The sequence below is a fragment of the Trematomus bernacchii genome, unplaced genomic scaffold (genome assembly GCF_902827165.1).
Source record: "Trematomus bernacchii unplaced genomic scaffold, fTreBer1.1, whole genome shotgun sequence".
Taxonomy (NCBI): Eukaryota; Metazoa; Chordata; class Actinopteri; order Perciformes; family Nototheniidae; genus Trematomus; species Trematomus bernacchii.
Genome location: NW_022988043.1, coordinates 25662456 through 25689514, shown reverse-complemented (window position 1 = coordinate 25689514; position 27059 = coordinate 25662456). Strand labels below are relative to the sequence as shown.

General features: G+C 41.6%; 1 protein-coding gene across 1 annotated transcript in view; it reads left to right on the top strand.

The window, feature by feature from the left end:
* LOC117472474 (whirlin-like) overlaps nucleotides 1-27059 on the top strand; it is a 177510-nt gene that overhangs the window by 97334 nt on the left and 53117 nt on the right. Inside the window, exon 4 of the mRNA XM_034117677.1 lies at nucleotides 25136-25404. Within this exon, the coding sequence (XP_033973568.1) occupies nucleotides 25136-25404 (269 nt within the window). The remainder of the gene's footprint in view (nucleotides 1-25135; nucleotides 25405-27059) is intronic.

The following is a 27059-nucleotide window of genomic DNA, read 5'->3' as shown; positions in this document are numbered from 1 at the left end:
ATGGTTTGGTTAAACAGCGCAGCAGGTGATCACCTCAAGCGTTAAAGGAAATAATGAACAGCCGACTTCTTGGAATGTATTTTGTACAATTGAACAAGTAGAAACCCACAGACACAGTGGAACCTCTTTAACCATAAGGTAGTTATACCATAGTATACATTATCATATTATCCTCTTGCACATCCTATTGTGAACATGGAAATGATGAGTACCCCAAAGTTTTATGATAGAAATCATTGGCGGCTGGTGCATTTTTCTCGACCAAAATGTTTGCAAACTTATACACAAACTCAAAACATATGTCATATTACAACGCAGGGCTAGCTCAAAGGCACACAGCACTTGATACAGTCTATTATTTTAGTGCCTGTTTTTGTCAACCTCCTTATTATGCTATCCAGTACCCTTCATTGGACAGCTGTGTTTACTTTCCTAAACATGGCTCTCATAGCATCATCCATGTGGTCTCTAGTTTGTTCATGCTTTTTAGTTTTTTCTGATATGTGCTTTAAGTCGCTCACATCTGTCTGGATCCATGCTGGGTCTGCTCCACAGACTGGTCTGATCCTGACGTTTGAAAAGGGGGCAGGGGAAGCAAAATATAGCACTGGTGTCGCTACAGGTAGTTAGCCAAGCCTTCTTGCTAAACCAGCTCCTTGAGAAAGAGCATGTATACTGCCTTCCTCTGTCCTTAACTCCTGCCTATGTCAGGCTGACCAGGTCCGAGCTCTTTTACTCTCAACTTTCCCTCCATTGTCCTCCTCTCAAAGGGTGTTTCTTTAAGTGATTAAACATCTTTTTCCTTCTCCATATTCGCTATCTAGTTTTGTTTACACTCCGTCTCCGTCTAACTGTCTCTCATTCAAACGTCAATCACTCAGGCGCTCCTGCTGCCCCCTAGTTGTTGGCGGTGTCAACGGCTGCTTTGGCCCCGAGCTGCTCCTATCTGTTTTATTGAAGAGGTGCGGACTGCGCATGCGCCACTTATAACGAGAGTCAATGGGCAAATATATCTGCGCCCCAAGCAGGAAACACAAGGTTCAAGGTTCAAGGTTCTTTATTGTCAATCTGACATAGTTACAGAGTAATTATGTAGTTGAAAATCTTATGTCACAGGCTTCTCCAACAATGCAACATAACATAATAACAATAAGAGCAAGAGCAATACAAAAAGAATAATAGTTATAAAATAAAATAAAGTTATGATGTGGAATAGTGCAATAGAGTGTTACGAACTCAGACACTTAGGATGTAGGACCCAATTGCACGACCCGGGAGACAGAGGTAAAGTATTAGTAAGATACTTTATTTTCCAAAATACAGCAATGAACAACAAAAAAGGTAACTATCAAATCTCTAACCGAGATGACAAAAATAGAGGAACAAAATGAAAGCGCTCACGTAGTGAGGAATCAAACTTTACAAGAGTACAAAGAGCATAGACCTGACCATAGCAAGAGACAATACGAACTGACAAAGAACACTTGGGAGACAGGGGAATATAAGCACAGGGTAACTAGACACAGGTGGGACCAATCAGGGGCGGGGCTGACATTGATGAGCACAGGAGACACAGGTGAAAATAATCAGGAAGCCTGGAATGAGAGAAAGCAAACGTAAATAACATGCATCTCTCTAGCATTTCTGTCGGTGCACAACATAGAGTCTATATACAAGTTATTGGAATGATATATATATATATATATATTAGGTATTAGATACATACTACTGAGTAGCAGATGAATGTTTGAAGTTGTTTCAACAGTTCAACTTTTTAACAGTCTCACTGCCCGCGGGAAGAAACTGTCTCCGAATCTTCTTGTCCTTGCCAGGATGCTGCGGTAACGTCTGCCAGACGGCAACAGAAAGAACAGTTTGTGGCTGGGGTGATGGGGGTCTTTGATAATCCGTAGTGATTTCTTCCTGAGCCGCTGGGAGTAAAGGTCCTCCATGGATGGCAGCTCCGTCCTGGTGATGTGCTGTGCAGTTTTCACCACCCTCTGTAAAGCCTTACGATCGAGGTCGGTGCAGCTGCCGTACCAGGCCGTCATGCTGCCAGTCAGGATACTCTCTATGGTGCACCCGTAGAAGGTCAGGATACTCTCTATGGTGCACCTGTAGAAGGTCAGGATGCTCTCTATGGTGCACCTGTAGAAGGTCAGGATCCTCTCTATGGTGCACCTGTAGAAGGTCAGAATGCTCTCTATGGTGCACCTGTAGAAGGTCAGGATACTCTCTATGGTGCACCTGTAGAAGGTCAGGATACTCTCTATCGTGCACCTGTAGAAGTTGCAGAGTATCCTGGAATCCATTTTGAACCTCCTCAACCTGCGGAGGAAGAAGAGCCGCTGTCGAGCTTTCTTGGTGATGGTGGTGGTGTGAAGAGACCATGTCAGGTCCTCAGTGATGTGGACCCCAAGGAACCTGAAGCTTTTGACTCTCTCCACCGTAGTCCCATTGATGGCGATGGGGGCGTGTCCCTCTCCCTGCTGCTTCCTGTAATCCACAATCAGCTCCTTTGTTTTGCTGATGTTGAGATGGAGGTTGTTATCCTGGCACCAAGATGTCAGGTTTTCGACCTCCTCTCTGTACGCCGTCTCGTCATCGTCTGTGATCTGGCCGATGACGGTCGTGTCATCAGCAAACTTCACGATGGTGTTGGAGCTGTGTGTGGCCACGCAGTCGTGGGTGAACAGGGAGTAGAGGAGAGGGCTGAGCACGCAGCCTTGAGGGGCACCGGTGTTGAGGATCAGGGTGGAGGATGTGATGTTTCCCACCCGCACTGCCTGGGGTCTGCCCGTCAAGAAGTTCAGGATCCAGTCACAGAGGGCGCTGTTGAGCCCGAGGTCTCTGAGCTTGATGGCCAACTTGGAGGGCACAATGGTATTGAATGCTGAACTGTAGTCAATGAACAGCATTCTCACATATGTGTTCCTGTTCTTCGGGTCCAGGTGTGAGAGGGCAGTGTGGAGGGTGAGGGCTATGGCGTCGTGACTTATCAGTAACTTTAGGCATCGTAAAACAATTGTTATCGATATTTTATCGTAGATTATACATTTAACTGACACCAACTATATAATATGTACCTTGTTCATTAAAAAAAAAATGTATAAAATGAATAAAATTAAAGTGGACCTGTCATGCTATATTTGAATAATATAGTGTAGGACCATACCTATATAAGGCATATTTATACTTTTTTTTCCTCCAAAATACCAAACAGATCATGCATTTTAGCCATGCCTCATTTTGCTCAATTTGACAATTTCTAGCTCTGGCCAGATTCAGTGAGAACAGCACCATCTACTGGCCTGGCATATGTACTACAGCGTCTCCAGCGCTTTCGAACGGCAATGGCCGTGGCTGTCTCCTCCTGATTGGTGGAGTTGGCCCAATAGCCGTAGCGCCACCGTCCTGACGTCAGGACAGTGTTCAAATCTGGATCAGTTTTTATCAGATCCGTTGCAGCCCCTTTTTTAGAGATTTGGGTATGGAGGAAAATAGAGAGGGTTGTGTTTTCTGACACTTGGTGAGTTCCCTGGAACACCGGGGACACATATTCATGTATAAAAGACGTGCAAAAGTGCATTTTGCATGATAGGTCCCCTTTAAAGTATTTCTTAATGACAATCTAGAATGTGGGAAGAGGTGGGGCGGCTCCCCTAGCGCCCCCCTATGGGCCGGCCGCCACTGATTTAAATGTATAATATGGTCCCCAGCACACAGAAACTGCAGGATGCTTACTTACTAATGTTGGGCAATTTGCACAATTAGCATACGTTTTAGTAATAAGCATGAATTACCATTATAGTCTATTGGTAAAAAAGTTTAAAAAATTGCTTTGCTGATTTGGACAACTTTGAGGGTTATTGAGGATGCTGAGTCAATTTCTGAAATTGTTAAGGTTCAGAAATGGAATTTCAACCAGAAAGTGGCCATATCTGTACTCTCAGTGGGCTGATTTTGATTCATTTTAGTTCCATTTTGAATATTTAGGGGACTCCAACCACAAGAGCAGTGAACGGACTGACTTGAATCTCTGAAATACCATAGATGATTAGCTAATTTCTAATTATCACTGGATCACTTGGATTTGACAGATTGCTTTATAGATTAGATCCTAACCATGACACGTTGGGGTTTCCCAGGAAGATTTGGTAAACATAGAAGGGTACAGGGTCATCTGGAACACTTTGCTTAGCATGCTGCATAACCTGGCCTTGGATAAGCAGATACAAATGGTTTGATAGTCAGATGGATGTCATATGAAATTACTTGTTAGGACTTCAGTTCTAGCTGTTCTGAAGATAAAAGTAGAAGAAATTGAACAATTTCAAGCCTTAAATAGGACTGAATTCAACACGCATTCTTGGGAAACTACACTCAAAAAAATAATTAAGCCAAAAGCGTTGACTTTAAGTGTTTTAATTACATGTACATTTTCCATTCAATTTTATCATGTATGTTTAATGTAAATACTCACATTCAATGCTATGTTTTTCCATTACGTTGACTTAGTGTGAAATAATTAAGTAACTTTTAGATCGGATTAATAGAATTAATGCCAACTTTTACATAAAATGTATGTATTGATTCAATTAGGTAATCTTACGTTAAGGGACGTTTTAAATAAACCTAATGTGTTGATTCACTTATTGCACATAAAGGTTAAGGGACGTTTAAATAAACCTAATGTGTTGATTCACTTATTGCACATAAAGGTTAAGGGACGTTTTAAATAAACCTAATGTGTTGATTCACTTACTGCACATAAAGGTTAAGGGATGTTTTAAATGCTTTTCATATGCGTCATTGTGCAACTAAATCATATATGCACATTAGGGCTGTCAGTCGATTAAAATATTTAATCGCGATTAATCGCATGATTGTCCATAGTTAATCGCGATTAATCGCAAATTAATCGCACATTTTTTATCTGTTCTAAATGTACCATAGAGGGATATTTTTCAAGTTTTTAATACTCTTATCAACATATGAGTGGACAACTATGCTTTATATGTTTGTTTATTATCATTTGAACAATGACAAATATTCTCATGAATATTAAACACAACAACCTCTGAACAATACAAATATTCGCCTCAATTCAACCTAGAACCTCTCTCATACAATAATACAATTGTGTGTGTGTGTGTGTGTGTGTGTGTGTGTGTGTGTGTGTGTGTGTGTGTGTGTGTGAGAGAATGTGGAGACACTGTGATGGATCGTTGGAGCTATGTGCAGCTCAAGGCATATATGCCTGTGTGTATGAGCTGTGTTGCGGCACTATCCGTGCTGAGTGTGCTGTCTGGCTACCTGCATAAAGTCAAGTGCTCGGCGCAGTTGTCGGCGAAATGTCGCTCCTCTGTTTTCATTGAAACAGCTCCTTATATCCGTTAGCTCAGCTAGCTAGCACCAGATGCTAACAACAACACGTAAGGTGTGCTTCGCTCGCGCCACACATACACACACACCCTCCCGGTCCTCCCGATGGCCAGTCCGGGCCTGCCGGTGAGCGTGGAAGTGTGGTCTGCCACAAGCGGGCAGCAGGAGCGGGGCTGTCAGCATCAGCTTGTAGATGGTATTTTAAACTCGATGCGCTCTGAAACTACGGCGGCCGAGGACAAAAAATACACATGCGTTAATCGCGTTAAAATAATTAGTGGCGTTAATTTTTTTTTGCGTTAACGCGTTATTAACGCGTTAACTTGACAGCCCTAATGCACATACAACAATAGTTTTCCAAGGTTTAATTCACAATGGAACTTTGAGCTCAAACTATGATGGTATTTTCTTCAACCTAGTGCTGTTCACTAAACCTTAAACCACAAATATTTCACAATGTTTTCACAACCACATTGCAAACACTGAACAGTCAGCTTTGTTTTCACAGCAAGAGTACTTTTTTCACAGTTAAGAAAATATAATGGTCTGGAATAAACAGGAGGCAACTGCAGTCCCCTGGATCAAGTTTGTAACCCATTAAGCTACCTTGAGCTGCTCCATTCCTGACGCTTTCAGAAAGCGTTGGAATCAAATTCAAGTGCAACATTTTTAAATATGGAGTGGTGCAGTGATGACGTATTTTTGTAGGCCGACCCTGAAGTAAGCTGCGCAAGGGTTCCCTCGACAAAAAAGCAATGGGATTTCTCTGTGGGTCTGTGGAAAACGAACCCGTTTGATAAATGCACATTTTGTTCAGCCGGATAATCTCCACGTCTACCTACTTTTATAATTTTCATTATTATTATTATAATTGTAATTATTATAATTTTTATTATAAAAGTACTACTAAAAGTAGTATAACTTTTTTTATAAAAGTAGGTAGACCTGGAGATTATCCGGCTGAACAAAATGTGCATTTATCAAACGGGTTCGTTTTCCACAGACCCACAGAGAAATCCCATTGCTTTTTTGTCGAGGGAACCCTTGCGCAGCTTACTTCAGGGTCGGCCTACAAAAATACGTCATCACTGCACCACTCCATTAGGTATTAACACAGAAGTGTTAAAATTCAACACCTTGCAACTTTTAAGAACATCACATTTGTCCATTGTAAACATTTCCAGACTAACTTTCACAGAGGAATCTCACTTGGCATTGTAGCTTTTTAAGTGGCGAGTCCATGAGATGTTTATGGCGATAAAAAAAAGGGATCTCCATCGCTCGTTCTCATCTATTGCAACAACAAAAGATTATGCAATCTCATCGAAGAATTGACATGTCAAAGAACAGTTTTCTCCACCAAAATGGTCCATTAAAGTTCAAACAAAATGAATGTGCCAAAAAATAACTGTCCCAGAGTTTAATATTTCCTACTTCAACCGCCTTAAGTAGTATGTAGTCATCAAACGTATATTGTCCAACAAGAACAATTCTTGTCACAGCTTGATTGTCCAGCCCTGAAATTATGGGCTCACTGAAGCATCTTGATTTTCAGGCTTTGGACCTTTGGTGACAGCTTGTTGCCATCCAAGTTCATCAACACTTTCTGTAAAAACTCGAAAGTGAACTTGAGTTCCTGTGGATAGCTCAAGTTGAGAGTGTAAATCAACCCAAAAAGCATGGCTCATCCTAACGAAATACTTCGCAGATTGGATAGCAGTTCCACACCTTCGATGATCACTCCGACATCCTCTGGCCCGTCCTCTTCATGAGCGCCCTCATTGCGGATCACATAAAGTCCCATGGTAGTCTGTGGGATTGCACTCTCGGCTTCCTCACTCCTGACATTCTAAAAAAAGGTGGAAAACAAGATCATTGACTATTTTGAAAAAGTAGACATAGTAAGTTTAAAAGGTTCAGTGTGTAATATCGGAGATAGCAAAGCTCCCTTACTCCACCCTCCCTTTGGGAAAATGTTCAGAAAGTATGGTGGCCTTCAAGGACAGTAATTTAGTAACTGAAGATGGCATCATCCACCACTGCCTCAAGCCTTTCAGTATCAAGTGTGCTGAAGATGGACTTAGTTATTTATCTATAGTACTATATGTTATAGCTCAATAACTAAGGCTTTTCTAGCAGGCACCTACTATGTATAAAAACGTGTATGGCCATTAAGTTTGTCCGTTCTGTGCTACTGTAGAAACATGGCGGCACGTACCCCCTCCTATGTAGACAAAATAAATGATAATTCTAGGGTAATAAAAATAACAAACGTATATTTAAGCCATTATACACTTAACACATTGTTATGTACCTTTAATACAAAAATGTTACAGTCAAATTACTTACCAGGTACTCCTTGACGAGACTGTTGCTGTCCTCCTTCAGATAGGCACACAGACTTTTCAAGACAGAGTCTCTTTTGAGCTCAATGTCCTCACTCTAGAAAAACAAGGCATATTAAATATTTCAAAAAGAAATTACATTTTTACCAAGACTTTGCACAAAAAATGTATGCACAAGTATATTAGTTATTGTTAATGTAAAAAAACATGCGAGAAGAAGGTTGACACATGTAAGTCTGATCAAAATGCATGTGCTTTAAACTCAAATGTAGTTTTTAATATCAGAATGTTGTTACATTTATTCATATCATATACGGATCCTGAACGAGACCGCCGCCAGAGCGCGTCTCCCCGTTACCTGCAGAAGGAAGCCATGCACGCAACGCAGCCCCGCTCTGTTTAACTTGACTTTCTGCCGCTTTCCTCCGTGGTGCAGGGCTGATCGTTTCACCACAGAGGAAAGCACAAATTGCAGTACCCATAAGGAGCTGTACAAATGCCGCAGTTTTTGCGTGGCTGTGTCTTTAGTTGAAAGCCCAGTGGCGATCTGCTCATCTCTCATTGAAATAATATGCTACAAAGGGGCGGTCTGGAGGGCAAAAGCAACAAGCTTCAGGTTCAATAACCCACTTTAGCTTAAATGACTGGAGAGAGGTGAGCTCTTCTTGGGAGGCCGTTGTATTTATTTAGCTGTTCTTCTGTTTCACAAAATACATCACAGACCTCTGTTTTTCTGCTGCCTCGTTTCACTTCCAGAAACATACACACGCTCCCTCACTCTCGCTCTACCATCCACACACACACATGCGCACGCCACACCCCTCTCTCTCTCTCTTAAAGGGACAGCGATCTCATCTCACTCTGCATGACCCTAATATCAAAACATGTGTGTTCTGGAGAATCACAGAACGGACGACCGTCCTTATTATTATGCCGTTTAAACCAATTATTAAAATGTGTTTGTTAAATTCGGCATCATGTAAGTTGTGCTGACAGGTACACACACACACTGCTTCGTGCTTCCCCGCAGCGAGGCTCCCCCCGCCCTCCTGTTGATAGTTCACCAGCGTCAAGCTCCTCACCTCGTTAATAGTGGGGTTAATACAGGTCCAAAACGTTCAATCATTTGAGGATAATGTTCAATATAGTGATGTTTTGGTAACAGTTTTGTAGGGAAAAGCTCCAAAAATCTATCTCTGTGTTCTACGATTTTACAGTCCAGGTAGGCAATAATAGCCGTGGCTCAATGACTGTACTCGTGCTCTCAGACGCGCTTGCAGGCGTGCAGAGAGAAAATGGAAAAAGGATAAACTCCATGTCTCCTTAGAAATCCTTCGTGCTTGCCTTTCTGACTACCAGACGGCAGTCAAAGCAGCCAAAAAAGAGCACATTTCTCTGTTCATCTCCAAAAACAGCCATAAACCTCAGGTTCTTTTTAATGTCCTCAACTCTATCATTAATCCCTGTGATGTTTCTTCTATTGTGCCATCGACTACTCTCTGTGATATATTTCTCACATTTTTTATTGAAAAGGTATCTGCTCTTAGGCTAGCCCACACTAGTGCTACCCCAGATCCTGCTCCTTTTCTGTGCCCTGCTGTCCTCGACCACTTTGAGCCTGTATCCCTCTCTTCTCTCTCGGATGTAGTCAAGCACCTGCGGCCGACAAACTGCACCTCAGACAGCATTCCCTCTCGCCTTCTCAGAGATGTTTTTGATTCAGTTGGAGTGTAAAGCCCTAGCTAGCATGTTGATGTTTTGTTATTGTTCCTGTTTTCATTTTGGTTTCTCTCATTTCAGTTTCAGCTTTCCTGCCCCTGATTGAACTCCACCTGCTTCCCATCCCTAATTAGCCTCACCTGTGCCTCATTATCATCTCTCCCTCTGTCTACTTAGTCTGCATCCACATTCCCTTCAGTGCCAGTTCGTCTTAGTTATTTCCTAGCGTTCCAGCAGTGTTTTCCTTGTGACTGATCTCCCGTGTATCGTACCTTGGCTATAAAGACCCTTTTTTGCATCCTAAGCCTCTGTCTCTGAGTCGTGCTATTGAGTCCTCTACTTGTGTTCATTCAGTCGTTACATGGAGCAAGTATTTTATTACTTATAAACACCTCTCTTAGCTCAGGATGTGTCCCAGCTGCCTTCAAACGTGGTGCAGCCACTACTTAAAAAGAAAAATCTCGACGCCTCCATTCTCGCAAATTTTAGGCCCATCTCCCAGCTACCTTTTTTATCTAAAGCCCTGGAGCGAGTAGTCTACGCCCAGCTGCAGTCTTTTTTAACCATGCATGGAATCCATGAAAAGTTTCAGTCTGGCTTCAAACCTATGCACAGCACTGAAACAGCCCTTTTAAGAGTTTTTAATGATCTGTTCCTAGCCGCCGACTCAGGTAGCTCCGCTGTCTTGGTGCTGTTAGACCTGACAGCTGCCTTTGACACTGTGGACCATAGCATCCTGTTGTCACGGCTTGAACAGTCCGCTGGCATCACAGGCTCTGCCCTTGCATGGTTCAGGTCCTACCTGACAGACCGTAGCTTCTCGGTACAGCTAGGTGCCTTCTCCTCTGCTAAAGCCCCTCTTACCTGTGGGGTTCCCCAAGGCTCGATTCTGGGCCCCATCCTTTTTCTACTGTACATACTGCCCCTAGGTTCAATTCTCACTAAACATAATATTCCCTTCCACTGCTACGCCAACGATGTACAGATATATCTGCCTCTCAAAGCAAATGTCAAACACTCACTACAGCAGTTGATGGACTGCTTAACAGAGATAAAATCCTGGCTGAGCCAAAACTTCCTCACCCTCAACGAGAGCAAGACTGAGGTCATCTTTTTTGGGCCCCAACCTCCAGCCTCTCCGGTTGATATTCTGGGCTCTCTCAATAAAAACATCCTCCCCTCGGTCATGAACCTTGGAGTGACCTTCACTAGCACTTTTAAATTCGACAAGCAGGTCAGCACCGTAGTCAAATCCTGCTTTTTTTAAATAAGACTATTGGCCAAAACCAAGTCGTATTTATCTTTTAATGACTTAGAAAGGGTTATTAACGCCTTTGTAACCTCAAGACTGGACTATTGTAACGCTCTGTATGTGGGTATGGACCAGGCCTCAATTAAACGCCTGCAGCTAGTCCAAAACGCAGCTGCACGTTTGCTGACTGGCCACAAAAAGCGTGACCACATCACCCCTATTCTGGCCTCACTACACTGGCTTCCAGTTCGGTTCAGAATTGATTTTAAAATCCTTTTATTTGTTTTCAAAGCACTAAATGGGCTGGCTCCGGCCTATATAGCCGAACTCCTCCAACGCTACACCCCAGCCAGAGCTTTAAGGTCTGCTGACCAGCTGCTGCTGGTAGTGCCCAAGACCAGGCTAAAGACCAGAGGGCACCGAGCCTTCGCAGCAGCTGGCCCTAGGCTCTGGAACACTCTGCCCCTCCATGTGAGGTCGGCCCAGACCCTAGGGGTTTTTAAATCTACACTAAAAACACACTTCTTCTCTCTGGCCTTCTAGTTAGACCGGAGCACGACTCCTGACTTTTCCTTGTGTTTTTAAAAAAAAAAAATTATATATATCTTTTATTGTGATTGTAGTAATGTGTTTTTATTACATGTACAGCACTTTGGCTCGACCAAAAATCGCTTTTAAATGTGCTTTATAAATAAAACTTGATTTGATTTGATTTGATTTGATAGTTTCTTGATTATGAAGAGGGGCGACAGAGCGTTCAACAATTTATTTTAAATCAAGCAAAACATGCCAAGCAGGCTCTGCCTCTGGTATCAAGTCTCCAATTATAAATGGCAACAACCTCAACAGATTCCAATTTCCGTGGGCGTTTCCTCCAATGGTCTTGGAAGCGGCAAAAGTGCGCGGTATGGTATGAGGTTTGTTAGTTCTGTCCCCCCACTTGTATGGAAAGCTCAGGATAAGCTCATTTAAAGTGTTAAGAGATAGATATTTCTTGGAAATAAACAAACCAATGCAAAGGGCAATCTCAACTGGAACAACACCCTCAAATAAGTTGTGTGCAATGTCAGGAGGGTAGCCCCGAGTAACGTGAAAATAAGATAATCTTTTTGTAAAAACACACTCTCTCTTTACCCCACAACAGATGGTGGCATTCTCTCTTGCAAATGTAATGTGCGTGTGATGCAAGTCTTTTGTACGATTTTCAAAATAACCTGACTGAACCGTTTTAGTCTGAATGTCTGCTCTTGTACCTGTACAAAATCTGCAGAAGTAGACACCAGAAAAGCTTTCAATGAACCCTGCTATCCCGTGGGCTCCTAGGTTGTCTGCAATGACCGACTGGACAGTGCCTTTCACAGACGCTCCAAGACCTGAAATAAAAACACCATGTGTCTCTAGAATGACCAAGTCTTGTAAAAGGGGATCTAAAATGTGTTCATATCCGTACTCTTTCACATCAATAGTCTTGCATAATACAGCTAAGTAGATGGAAGAAAGAGCTGAGTGAGATCCAGGTGGTAAATTATTCAAAATCCAATACACACCACCAAGTTTATGAGTTTTTCTGGACGTACCTATGGGGTTGCACACCTCAAAGTCATCAACATATAGTGATAATGATAATTTCAAATCCTCCCCAGTAAAAAGGCCATTTTCTTTTGAGTAAATTCCATCTCTTATCGACTTATACTGCCCTAAACACTGTGTACTTTTCTGTGTCTCGTGTGTGTGAATTACACTTTTTAGTATGTCACTGTTACTTAACAGATGTTGCAAAGAACGCAATATAGGAATATACTGATATGTTCTTTTACTCTTAGGATCAAGGATGTACTCAACTGGATTTACCACACTGAAATATTCTTTGTAATACTTTTTTCTTTTGAAAGATGTAGCGAGGGGGCCGTCTTTTGCAAAGGCTTTGGTCAAGGGATTAGATTTACACACTTCTTGAGCAAGCTCTTTGACAATGGACTCATCAATTTCAACACAGTGGTTTTTAAAAATGTCCGATAGGCCGTTAAAGGTTATCGGAACAGATGAGAAGCTTAACAAAAAGTGTAATTCCTGCAGTAATTCGTCAATCGCTGTTGCCGGTACAAACAAAATGTGTTCTAATTTCAGTAAAACAGAGGCAATTTTCTGCTCAATAACCTTGGGTAGATCTTCAGTATCAAAACAACCATGTGCATCTATACAAGTATCATATTCTACATCTGCATCTGCAGCACCATCAATAACAGAATTGTCAGATTCAATTAATCCAACAACTACAGTAACAACCTCAGCTTTGAAATCACTTAAAATATGGGGATTATGTTTCCTGTATTTATGAGTATGAAATGTATTGTAGATGTTCGTTTTAAAAACACAATCTTTAAAAATGCATGTTACAGTTTCATTTCTCCGTAGATGTTCATTTACATGACTGAAATAAGCTTGTTCATTTGAAAGCTCAGGACAAGCACACAACTGACATGAAAATGTAGACAACTCAGATGGCTTTGGGGATGTTTGGGTTTTATGACTGCGGTATATATGACTCAAAAGACTGTTCCACAATCTAAATGTGCAGGGGCAATTAGTGTATGGGCAAGGATGCCGGAACCTGTTCCCATGATGTTTTAATTTGCCATGTTTAAGCAGCTCGTATCTACTTGCTACAGACTTTCCACACACCATACATTGCCACACGCCCATTCACATATTACACCTAAAAAAAAAAAAAAAAAGACAAGTTTCAAAAACTTCTCAATGCTATCAAGTATAAGAAATGAAATGATTGCATCACGTTCAAATTACTTACCTATATAGAGAGGTTGCCCATCCACAATGTTGATTTAGCTCCTAGATCTATAACAAAAATAGCACAAGGTTAGTTTCCAAAGGTGAGGAATAAGCTATTCCTTGGCATTGTAGAACAATGCAGCAAACTAGCCAGATATTGAAATATTATGTAAATAAATAAGGCCTCTGCTGGATTTCTGTGATGCAGAGCAGCAGCTTGATTTAAAAATGATGCTACTTCGTAGAAAATGTCAAAATTGTTTTGAATCACTAATTAGTATTATGTCATATTTGATTATTCACACCAACCCTAGTATGGAGGACAACAAAATGACAAACATCAATCAAATAATCACTAAATAAATAAATGCTAAAATGAATGCTCAAATAACTATAAGAGGAACTAGGGAAATAATTAATAGTATAAATAATTGCAGGAGTAAATACATACTTGAGAATGAAGAAAATTGGAAGAAAAATAACATTGAAATAAATACTAAATTAATGTATGCAAAGAGTAAAATAAAGCACAAGTAATTCATGAATATATACATAAATCAAGTACATAAATGCATGAATAGAAGTTGGTAAATGAAGAGGTCTCCAATATGTCTTAAATGTATTTATTTTCATCCATGTATTTATGCATTTCTTTTTTATTTCCTATCCTAACTCCTATAGCTAAGCCTTATGTCATGGACTAACGAAGAGTAGAGTTGATATAAGAAAGTATTAGATAGTGTTAGCTAAAAATACGGCACGAAAGGAACTCCAATGTAACTTGAATTACTAACTCTCATGAGGGCAACAAAGCACAAAAGGTGCTGCTGGCTCTGGTTCATGCTTAGTACAAGCAGCACCCAACTAGCTAGGCCTCGTTTCGCTAGCTGGCCTCGTTTCGCTAGCTAGCCAGCCAGACAATTCTATTCGTCTATGTATAGCATAAACACGTTAAAATAACTTTTCATCTTCAATAACGTATGGTTAAGCAGCGGAATATTAAACAATTTGACTTACCTAAAGTCCGTCGATCTACGGTGTAGGTTGAAACGCCAAGTCTACGTCCAGTGTGAACACTAGTCAACGTCAGTAACGTCATGCTTTGCGCATGCGCGTTACCTCCCTTCAGGGTCTGCCTTCCCTTTATGGGATTTAATAGAATAAACTGTACTAATTGTCTTACATTCAGTTTATATTCAACATATTCACGTTGTGTTCAATTGCTTGAACAAATCCACTTTATATTTGACAGATTTCAGTTATATTATATCTGAAAATATTGCTTCATATTTATGTGGACCAAGAATCCGTTTTTTGAGTGTAGCGTCCATCGTGTGTGTGTGTGTGTGTGTGTGTGTGTGTGTGTGTGTGTGTGTGTGTGTGTGTGTGTGTGTGTGTGTGTGTGTGTGTGTGTGTGTGTGTGTGTGTGTGTGTGTTTGTTTTTGGTTGCTTTCATGTGTGTCCCAGTGTCTCATGCGACGAGTTGATTTTAATGAGTGTCAGCCTCTTTTCCCAGGCATGACCCCGGGTTAGAGAGTGGCTGACACTGATAACTAATATGAGGGCAAACTGAAACTGCTGGTGTGGGATTAGAAAGATAAGTGGATTACAGACAGTGAGTGTATATCATTTGGATAAAAAAGGCAAATGCATGCCCCATGATGCTTTTCCATATTAACAAAATGGTATGTTTGTACATGTGAAGAGATACACTGAGAACTGGGTTTTTCCCTACAACAGTATCCATTTTTAAAATAGTAAATAGAATGCATTTACAGTATATCACTTTTGATTTTCACTGTAACCACCAATGCAGGTCAGAGAAGAAGTTTGCCAAATACTTTGCACCTCCAGCAACCTACACACACACACACACACACACACACACACACACACACACACACACACACACACACACACACACACACACACACACACACACACACACACACACACACACACACACACACACACACACACACACACACACACACCCACACACTCACTCCATAAACGTCCAGGAGCGACGCTTGGTCAGGGTCCCGAGGCGTGCAGTTGGGACGCTCCTCGGCTCCTTCAGCTTCATAAACAGACGCAAATAGCTTTCAACTGATTGCAATGTATTCCCATCTGCGGCGGGATTTGACGCTCATGGAAGCACGGCATTCGTTTGTGTCGGAGGCTGTTAAAGGCAATGTGAGCGTCCATTCCCATTGGATAACGGAGAATTGTACACCCGGAAGTAAGTATTCCCCTTACTGTCGATTGATTTGACAGTGATATCTCCACTACTCATCAACTTAAAAACACCAGATTATCCTTGTTAATTAAACAACATTGATAGGTTTTAGTGTGTGTACAATGCTTTTGTCACGTTTTCCCCTTCAATTCAGAGAAACAAGTCGTTTTCTATGAGTTTTGGATGGCCGAAGACATTACATTACCCACAATCCTCTGTAGCAACCATAGACTGTATGAAAAAATTAAATAATACATTATTCCGAGTGTGCTTGCTTTTCTCTTTGAAAGTCATCACATAACGGCATTGTAATACACGTTTCGGCTGCATTAAATATGACATATCTGCCGTAGTTAACTCTATTTATAGAGCCCTAATGACAAGACTTCTAGACAAACAGGAACTGCCGCCAAAACTGAAAACTTGACGTGGATCTTAAATATATAAGCAATTAAACAACATCTTACATTTCTTTTCACACAATACGTCTCCTTGCAGTATCAACACTAATTCGGCTGACTTTTATATTTGATCCAATTGGTAGATAGGCTGTATTTACGCCATAACGGTGCACAGCTGATAGAAAGGGACACCTTCTGGTTAAAGCACGTTATTGCATTTTATAATTTTATTATTAGATATTAATAGGATCCCTATAAAGTATATTCTTTACTCTTCGTTATTCTCTACTAATAGTTAATTAAAGACTGTATATAATGACTATTTTGCACATACCATTCAAGATTTCAAGATTTTCTAAGGTTTATTGACATTAAAGACTGTATATAATGACTATTTTGCACATCCCTTTCAAGATTTCAAGATGTTCTAAGGTTTATTGACATATCATATTATACACAACTACGGTGTAGTTATGCAATGAATGAAAAACTTGGGTCGCAGGTTCCTCAACTGTGCATTACAAGACATCTATCAATATGTGTGTACCTCCACCATTACATTGTCATATTCTGTACATTTCTTATACTATCTACATACATCTTATAAGAGTATAATACATATGTATAATATCAGTTAAAATAAGTGCTTAAACATAGTTAACATTGCAGGAAAGCAATATATTAGACGTTAAGTCCTTTGTCAGGCTTAATATTTATCTGTAGATACAAATGTCACTGTGTGTGCTGTGTGCTCTGCATGTGTGACCATCAAAGAGGGTTTCATCCCTCCATATTCATCTTCTATACCCCCAAAGCTTTTTTCTTATTCAAAAGAAGACCTTAACCTAAAGTATTCTTTAATGTTTAAATAAAGCCTTATTAGTTTGTCTGTTTTGCACATCCTCCTATTAATATCTAATAATACAATTATAAAATGCAATAACGTGCTTTAACCAGTAGGTGTCCCTTTCTATCAGCTGTGCACCGTTATGGCGTAAATACAGCCTATCTACCAATTGGATCAAATATAAAAGTCAGCCGAATTAGTGTTGATACTGCAAGGAGACGTATTGTGTGAAAAGAAATGTAAGATGTTGTTTAATTGCTTATATATTTAAGATCCACGTCAAGTTTTCAGTTTTGGCGGCAGTTCCTGTTTGTCTAGAAGTCTTGTCATCAGGGCTCTATAAATAGAGTTAACTACGGCAGATATGTCATATTTAATGCAGCCGAAACGTGTATTACAATGCCGTTATGTGATGACTTTCAAAGAGAAAAGCAAGCACACTCGGAATAATGTATTATTTAATTTTTTCATACAGTCTATGGTTGCTACAGAAAATTGTGGGTAATGTAATGTCTTCGGCCATCCAAAACTCATAGAAAACGACTTGTTTCTCAGAATTGAAGGGGAAAACGTGACAAAAGCATTGTACACACACTAAAACCTATCAATGTCGTTTAATTAACAAGGATAATCTGGTGTTTTTGAGTTGATGAGTAGTGGAGATATCACTGTCAAATCAATCGACAGTAAGGGGAATACTTACTTCCGGGTGTACAATTCTCCGTTATCCAATGGGAATGGACGCTCACATTGCCTTTAAATGCCTCCGACACTAACGAATGCCGTGCTTCCATGAGCGTCAAATCCCGCCGCAGATGGGAATACATTGCAATCAGTTGAAAGCTATTTGCGTCTGTTTATGAATCTGAAGGAGCCTCGGAGCGTCCCAACTGCACGCCTCGGGACCCTGACCAAGCGTCGCTCCTGGACGTTTATGGAGTGAGAGTGTGTTGCACACACACACACACACTCACACACACACACACACACACGATGATTGTAAATCATCATAGAGAAGGTGAGGGTGGAAGACTTGCAGACCGAGAGGATATATTGCTCTGGGCATTAATTCATACAATTTTAGCATAAAATATTGATTTTGATAATGGTTTGTACTTGTGTTTGTAGAGATGATAATTTAGCTAAAGAGTGTAATGGGACTATGTAGCCCTGCAGCCAAAAGATGCTTGCTAAACTTCCAGACTGGTTGACCTCAAGTTGGAACAGAAAGGTCACAGAAATGGAAGAACAAAATCACACGTTCCCAACCTTCAGCCAGTTTGTTAAATTTCTCACACGTGAAGCCAAAATAGCTTGCAACCCAATAACATCTCTCTATGCTCTAAAATCAAGCGAAAGCGAAAAAAGCAAGATTTTAAGGAACAGAAGTCCTGTAGCAAATGTATTGACTACAGACACAGATGAAAGAGCAGATACCACAAACTGCCTTTTCTGTGAGAAGACAGGACACGATCTGCACAAATGTTACAAATTCATGAATGAGACAATCTCTGAGCGAGTCAAGTTTGTTCAAGAGAAGAAGTTGTGCTTTGGCTGTTTGAAATCTGGCCATCGCTCAAAGGAATGTAAAAACAGAAAGATGTGCGAAACATGCGAAAAAGGACATCCAACTTGAAGAAAGAATGTCAACAAAACATGATGGTGCAAGAGAAAGCATAATGGAATGGCCACAAAGTAAAGCGGCAAGCACACCACGTGAGGCAATATCCAATACAGTCTTCCAGAATGTTAAAGACCCCCATACATCCACAATCGTTCCAGTGTGGGTGTCAGCCACAAGTGAGCCACATAGTGAAATACTTGTGTATGCACTCCTCGATAAACAGAGTGACACAAGCTTTATCCTTGAAGAAACAGCAAAGGCTCTTCGCACAAAGAACGAAGCAGTGCAGCTAAAGCTCTCCACAATGGCTTCTAGAAGCTCCAAGTGAGAGGAATCTACTCGGACAGGATAATACCTCTGCCAGTAACCTACTCAAGAGAATTCATCCCTGCAAGCAGAGACCATATTCCCACACCAGAGACTGCAAAGGCATGGCCTCATCTTGAACACCTCGCAGATGAGATCGCTCCTCAGCAAAGCTGTGAAATTGGCCTGCTTATCGGCTACAACTGTCCTCAAGCCCTCGTCCCAAGAGAAGTGGTGCCTGGGGAAGAAAACCAGCCCTTTGCACAGAGAACAGATTTGAGCTGGAGTGTTGTCGACTTTGGCAATCCCTGTCTCGACATTGGAGATATGATTGGAGTAAGTCACCAGGTAACCGTGAAGCAAGTGATACCAGGTCTCCAGTCTTCAAACCTCCCAAGGGAAGTACACTACGTCTGTAGAACACAGATTAAGGAAGTCTCACCTGCAGATGTCATTGAGGTGCTGGAATCTGACTTTGTCGAAAGAGCTTCTGAAGATAACCCTGCAGATCATGCCTCCAAAGGTCTCACAGCACAGCAACTTCAAGCCTCAAATTGGTTCACAGGCCCAGACCTACTTTGGCAGAAAGAGCTACCAAGTGGAGAAGTCAAGGTGGGAGAGATCGTGAGTAGTGACCCAGAGCTTAAGAAGGCCCAGGTTCATGATACCCAGGCAAACTAAGTAAAGTTGCTACTAGATCACTTTCACAAATTCTCAGACTGGTCAAGAGTGGTTAAAGCCTTTGCCAGACTCAAGCGCCTTGCAAAGGAAATTAAAGGTCTCAAGCCAAGGTCCTGTGAAGCCACAAGCTTAGAGGAGAGGAGAGAAGCAGAGCTGACCATAATCGAGATGGTTCAAGAAGCAACACTCTCTCAATAAATAAAGTGCCTTCAGCAGCATAAGGAGTACCATCTCCAACAAAGACCAAAGTGGATCAAAGGCCGCAGAAACGTCAAGGTAAATGACGTTGTCATTCTGCAAGACAACACTATACCACGTGGCCAATGGAAGCTGGCCAGGGTTGTGGAAGTGTACCCAGGAGGGGATGGAAGAGTGAGAAGGCTCAAGCTGCTTATCAGCGACTCTACCCTGGAAGAAAGCGCCTCGCTAAACCTGTCTACCTCGAAAGGCCTATCCACAAGATGGTGTTGTTGTTGGTAGCAGGCTAAAACTCGGTACAGTTACTCTCACTCACACTCTGCACTTAATAAGTCTAAAATGAAATAGTTAGTTTTACATTAATGTTATAAAGAGTACATTGGTTTTCACATCGTGAGGTGACACAGAATCAATGGGTACATACATTATCACTCCATGATACGAACTTGCGACTTTATAAACAAAAACAGACATCAAAACATCTGGCGCTAGGTAGCTAAAAACGCTAACATGGCTTACCTGTCTCGTAGTCTGGTCAAAAGTGGTCTTCAATGGCATTAAAACGATAAAAACGCTGCTGAAGTTAATCCATAGGTTAATCCAATGTGTCTGTGTCCCTTTGAAATGATTTCTGATAATCCATGAGCAATAAACCTGCTTTTCCGTTTCCAGATGTCAGAGCGAGAGATAGGTTCGCTCTGATGCAAAACTGCATGCGCGAAGCCCCCACCTTTTCTTTTTACCATGTGTGTGAGAGGGGAGATTCCCCTTCGATTCTATTGGCTCTAACGGTCAGAAAGAGATGTCAATCACCAAAATCGACCAATGGGTTCCAGAGAAACGGTAAAACCCCCATTTCCACCCAAATCACCTCAGAGGTGGAGTTTTTTTTGCTAAACCTCTCTAAAAAGGTCAAATGTCACTTGTTTTGCATCAATCTTGATACAGGGTACTTATTATATGTTGTACTTTGGATTCCTAAAGCTTTTAGTCTACCTTACCATCATCCGAGGGTAGTTTTCACTATAAGTAAAAAATAATCTTTGGACGGACACTATAATTTACAGTTTTTTACTATGTTCAATCTGAATTTTCTTTAAAATAAAAAACATCTATATTGTTCTGACTTTTCTACATCCAACTCACAGGTTTATCATTACTTTAAGAAAAAATATTATTAATTTAACCCTTTTAGAAGGGAAGATATGGTCATTTGTTCTGGGAATGTCATCTTCAGGCTCAGGGCTAAACAGGTTAAGCTAGAAACGTATTTTCTACTACATTACGTTTGTTTTGGACGTAACTCAAATACGTTTATTTTCTACATATATTTGCCATTTATTTTCTTGCTTTCCTACAATGCGCCCCACCATGCACAGGGCTGCTATTAATTCGAACAATCTTGCTGGCCTTTATTATTATTATTATTATTAGGATAATATACGATAGAATTTTACATCCAGATGTAAGTATTCTCTCTACATTACATTACATTGCATTTAGCTGACGCTTTTATCCAAAGCGACGTACAATAAGTGCATTTGACCAAGAAGATACAAACTTGAAGAAAACAGAATCATATAAGTACATCAGGTTTCATAGAGCCAAAACATTTCAAGTGCTACTCAACTAGCTTTAGATAAGCCAGTCCTTTGTTAGTATATAAGTGCTTTGTTAGTACATTTATTGCTCGAAGTGGAGTCGAAAGAGATGAGTTTTTAGTCTGCGCTGGAAGATGTGTAAGCTTTCTGCTGTCCTGATGTCAATGGGGAGCTCATTCCACCATTTTGGAGCCAGGATAGCAAACCTACGTGTTTTTGCTGATGGGAACTTGGGTCCCCCTCGCAGTGAGGGTGCAGCGAGCCGTTTGGCCGATGCAGAGCAGAGTGCACGTGCTGGGGTGTATGGTTTAACCATGTCCTGGATGTAGGAAGGGCCAGATCCATTCACAGCATGGTACGCAAGTACCAGTGTCTTGAAGTGGATTCCAGCAGTTACTGGAAGCCAGTGAAGGGAGCAGGTAGACCAGCCAGGAGGGAGTTGCAGTAGTCTAGGCGTGAGATGACGAGAGCCTGGACCAGAAGTTGCGTTGCTTTCTGGGTCAGGAGGGGACGTATCCTCCTGATGTTGTAAAGAGTGTATCTGCAGCAGCGGGTTGTAGCAGCGATGTTTGCAGTGAAGGACAGGTTGTTATCTAGGGTCACACCCAGATTCCTTGCAGTCTGAGTCGGGGAAACAACAGAGGGAGCCGATGTTGATTGTTAGGTCAAGAGTGGGACACTCTTTTCCCGGAAGAAAAAGCAGTTCAGTCTTGTCAAGGTTGAGCTTGAGGTGGTGAGCAGACATCCACTGAGAGATGTCTGCTAGACAAGCAGAGATGCGTGCGACGACCTGGGTCTCTGAGCGGGGAAAGGACAGAATTAATTGGGTGTCGTCAGCGTAGCAATGGTATGAAAAACCATGCGGGCTAATGGACGATCCGAGCGAGTTTGTGTACAGAGAGAAGAGGATGGGACCAAGGACAGAGCCCTGAGGGACCCCTGTAGTTAATTGACTCAGACCCTCTCCAAGTTACCCTGTAGGTGCGGTCTTTGAGGTATGAGGTGAGGAGGGAAAGTGCAGAGCCTGAAACTCCACATTCTTGGAGAGTGCGAAGGAGGATCTGATGGTTCACCGTGTTAAATCAAAGTTAACCCTAGCAGCCAGTTAGTTCAGTTTTAAGGTTTCTGTCGAAATAATTGTCCCACATTTTTGCCTGAAAATACTGTAGCGGTTTTGAGATTAAAATCACAATTTCAATCAGATCAACTACAGAGCATTTATACAGAGCACACACACTGAAACAGAGAAGTCTAAAAACAGAATGTTACTCACACAATTCTAGAAGTCACCAGTTGTTATCCTGTCAAAATCGAGTTGCACACTCTACTGTCGATTGATTTTACAGTGATATCTGCATTACTCATCAACTCAAAAACACCAGATTATACCTGTTAATTACACAACATTGATTGGTTTAAATGTTGTGCAATACTTTTGTGTTTTTCCCCAAAAACAAATAGTTTTTTCGGAGTTTAGGATGGCCAAAGACACTACACTACCCATAATCCTCAGCTATCGTTTGGGACGACACCGGTCCGCTTTGCTTGACAAAACCTGTGATTAGTCCTCAAGCTCTGTGATTGGATGTTGGAGTGGCAGTGCACCATGGTTACGCCGAGCGTAAAACAGCACTTTGAAATGGAATGAAGCCCATCGACGGCACACTATCCAAAACAGGATTCGAACGAGTCCACCCCCACCCCACCCCCCAAAACTACACATGCTGGCTATTTGTGTGTTTCGCAACATGTTCTATGGCGCGTCTCTACTGGGAATTGTAGTTTTAGAAGACGTTTTCGTATTTCCCATAATTAGAATTTGCCAGTATTAAACTGTGTACATCCCTGGATGTTTAGGGGATGGGAAACACATTGGTGTTATCACATTTAAAACATATAATTAATAAATGGGGGAAAATTGCTTGTGTCCATAATGGGCAGCATTAATATACCCACATGACAGCTAAGGTCAGAAGAGCTTTATTTAATAGCTGGTCTTATGTCTGTGACCCCTCCTGTTGTTCATTGATAAGCCTGAAACATGCACTTGTCAAGGTTCAGAGGCACATTTTGCAAATATGGCAGTAGTCATCAATCATCTTAAGATAAGATAAGATATACTTTATTGATCCCAAGTTGGGACATTTTTTCATTACAGCAGCATGTACAACATGCAATTTATTGAGGTTAACCTGGTATTTTTACTCCACTACATTTATTTTAGTTACTTTGCAGATTCTGATTAATGATGTGAAATATAAACAACCCTTAAATCAGACTTTAGTTACACCTGAGTAAAATTCAGGGAAGGTGATTGTCAAGTGCCAACAATCAGGCGAGATATTTGATAGTTGGTGCTTGAAAAGACTAAACATTTATCTGCAGATCCCTATAAAGCATATTCATTACTCGTTATTCTCTACTAATAGTTAATTAAAAACTGTATATAATGGCTATTTTGCACATCCCTTTCAAGATTTCAAGATGTTCTAAGGTTTATTGACATATCATATACACAACTACGGTGTAGTTATGCAATGAATGAAAAACTTGGGTCGCAGGTTCCTCAACAGTGCATTACAAGACATCTATCGATATCTGTGTACCTCCACCATTAAACATATTCTGCACATTTCTTATACTATCTACATACATCTTATAAGAGTCTAATTAATATGTATAATATCAGTTAAAATAAGTGCTTCAACATAGTTAACATTGCAGGAAAGTTGATTGTCAAGTCCCAAAACAAACTATGCAATATATTAGACGTTAAGTACTTTGTCAGGCTTAATATCTATCTGTAGATACCCCCAAAGCTTTTTTCTTATTTAAAAGAAGACCTTAACTTAAAGTATTATTTAATGTTTAAATAAAGCCTTATTAGTTTGTCTGTTTTGCACATCCTCCTATTAATATCTTTGGACGTCCTGCATTAAACAGTTTTATTGTAGATATCACTTACAGTATCTTCTTGATATTTTCTATTCTATATTTCTATCATTGACCTTCTACTTTCCCCCTATGTTGTATGTACTCTTAATATTTAATGCAGCCGAACCATTTATTATAATGCATTTATATGATGACTTTCAAAGAGTAAAGCAAGCACTAGCGGAATAAAGTATGATTTGATCTTTTACGAAAACAATTTTTCATATAGAATAACCTAGGTGCACTGCCACTCCAACATCCAATCACAGAGCTTGAGGACTAATCACGGGGTTTGTCGAGCAAAGCGGACTGGTGTCGTCCCAAATGATAGCTGAGGATTATGGGTAGTGTAGTGTCTTCGGCCATCCTAAACTCAGAAAAAACTATTTGTTTCTCCAAATCGAAGGAGAAAAACACAAAAGCATTGCAAACAAATTAAACCAATCAATGTTGTGTAATTAACAGGTATAATCTGGTGTTTTTGAGTTGATGAGTAATGCAGATATCACTGTAAAATCAATCGACATTAGAGAGAATACTTACTTCTGGATGTAAAGAAAATACGTTTCCAGCTAAACGTAATTGAGAATGCAGTTTAGTTCTGTGGGAACTTAATTTTGAGGAGACAGGGTTGGAAGATCATACCATTTTCTTTGTACAAATGTATACATAAATGCAGGTTATTCCAAAGGTTTCACTGCGTTTTCTTGCCACTGTATATATGTACGTATATATATATATAAAGGGCGGCCTGTTCTGACGCCACAAAAACTCTGCGTTGTTTTATGTTGTGATGAAACTGATCTGTTGCAGGTGGGTGACCAGATCCTGGATGTCAACGGACAGAGCTTTGTAACCATCTCCCACGATGAGGCAGTTCACATCCTCAAGACAGGACGCCACCTTCTAATGAAAGTTAGGGATGTAGGGCGTCTGCCTCATGCACGCACAGTGGTGGACGAGACCAAATGGATCTGCAGTCAGGCCATAGCTGAGACCAATGCTACAGCTAACCCAAGTTATCTCACCAACTCCCATGTCAATGCCGGCATCCACGTCAACGTCAGTGCCTGCAGTTCAAGGTGAGTGCATTATACTTAGATACAATGACTTTTCCCCACATATAATACAATACTGTCAGTGGAGGGAACTAGAGACATCATTGTAATTGAGGATTAGACAAATAAAATATTGTATCTTTAAATTGTTAACTTTAAAGGCAACATATAGCAACTATCTTACAAGCGGACTTATATAACAGTTATGTAATAGGCAGAACACTGTCAGTCCCACTCTGCTCCCCAAATGCCTTGCACGTGCAATGCAGGAGGCTTTACGGCACCAGGTCACACACCGCCATTTTATGGGAAAAAGTGTTCTGGTTTTCCCCTGATCTGCCTGGACAACTGAAGCAGAACTTATCATTAAAGTGAAGCAGCTGTCCTGTCATGGTCTCCTTGGAAGCAAACAAATGGCATGGCTTAAAGTTAAGAAGAAGTTACCATTTTGAAGATTTTTTACTTCCTTCTCAAAGTGTAAGCTCACCAGTTACAGGCAGAAAGTGCCTTTATTTTAGACAGACCAGCCTGAAGGTCCAATGAAACATTCAAGGCCATGTGTGATCACTCCATGGGTTTTGTCCCCACATTAACCTCTTAAGTCCGTTTCCCCCCGCAACAATATTGCACGAAACGGGGGGTTACGTATTGTAACCCTAGTTATATAAGCACAGGCGGAGCCCTCTACTGGACTCTATGGGTACTACCTTATCCTGCGTGCATTCTCCCACTGAGACTTCTATAGACGTAGCCGGCCTAGGGCGGGCCTACCTGAATGCGCGCGCATCACACCGTATAAAAGGAGGCCTCGTCTCCTGACTATCATCCTTTACCTCTCTTCAGCGAGCGGAATAGGACAGACAGTGCCCTGAGTAGAGGGCTCCGCCTGTGCTTATATAACTAGGGTTACAATACGTAACCCCCCGTTATATCTCTCACAGGCTCCGCCCTCTACTGGACTCTATGGGTACAGTGGGTGGAGCCCTGATGTATACGCGCACTGTCGTCCAACACCAATCCACCCTACTGCCCCTGACCGGCTTTTCTGGTCAGCAGCAGCTGCCCCACCTTCTCCTTTAACCCGGTTGAGACCGAGGAGAAATCTGGGCTGCGGCTGACAGAGCACACCCTGCTGCGCCTACCTCGCAGAAAGTGTGCTCAAAAAACAGACTCGCCCCCCCCCCCCCCCCCCGCCCATAGACGGGGCAGCCCCTCCGCCCCGTAACGGGCCAGCGCGCCCCTTGCCTATCCCGGGACCCTCAGAGGGCCCAGGAAAGGCGCATCACGTCCGGGGAGGGGGTCAGATGCCACAACCGTAAGACAAAAACTGTAAGAAGTACAAAATAGAGCCTTGCTCACAAGATAGGGGCTCTATTCTCTGCTCCTCACATCATCGCTGGAATCCCAGCCACTTTGCCTGTAATGGCGCGTTTCCACTACAGCGCGGAGCACGGTTTAAGAGGGCTGTGACGTCAGCGGCCCGTCTTTGGTTGCGTTTCCACTTGGCCTAGTACCGGCCGGCGGGTCCTAATTCACAGTTTTTCTGGCCTCATAAAATCGCGGGTCTAGGGCCAGAGACAACGAGGCTGAGTCGGGCTGAGTATGCTAAACTAGAGAGAGCATCGCTGGCAAGGGGGCTACAACTACAACAAGATGGACATATTTGACCGTGATTTAAT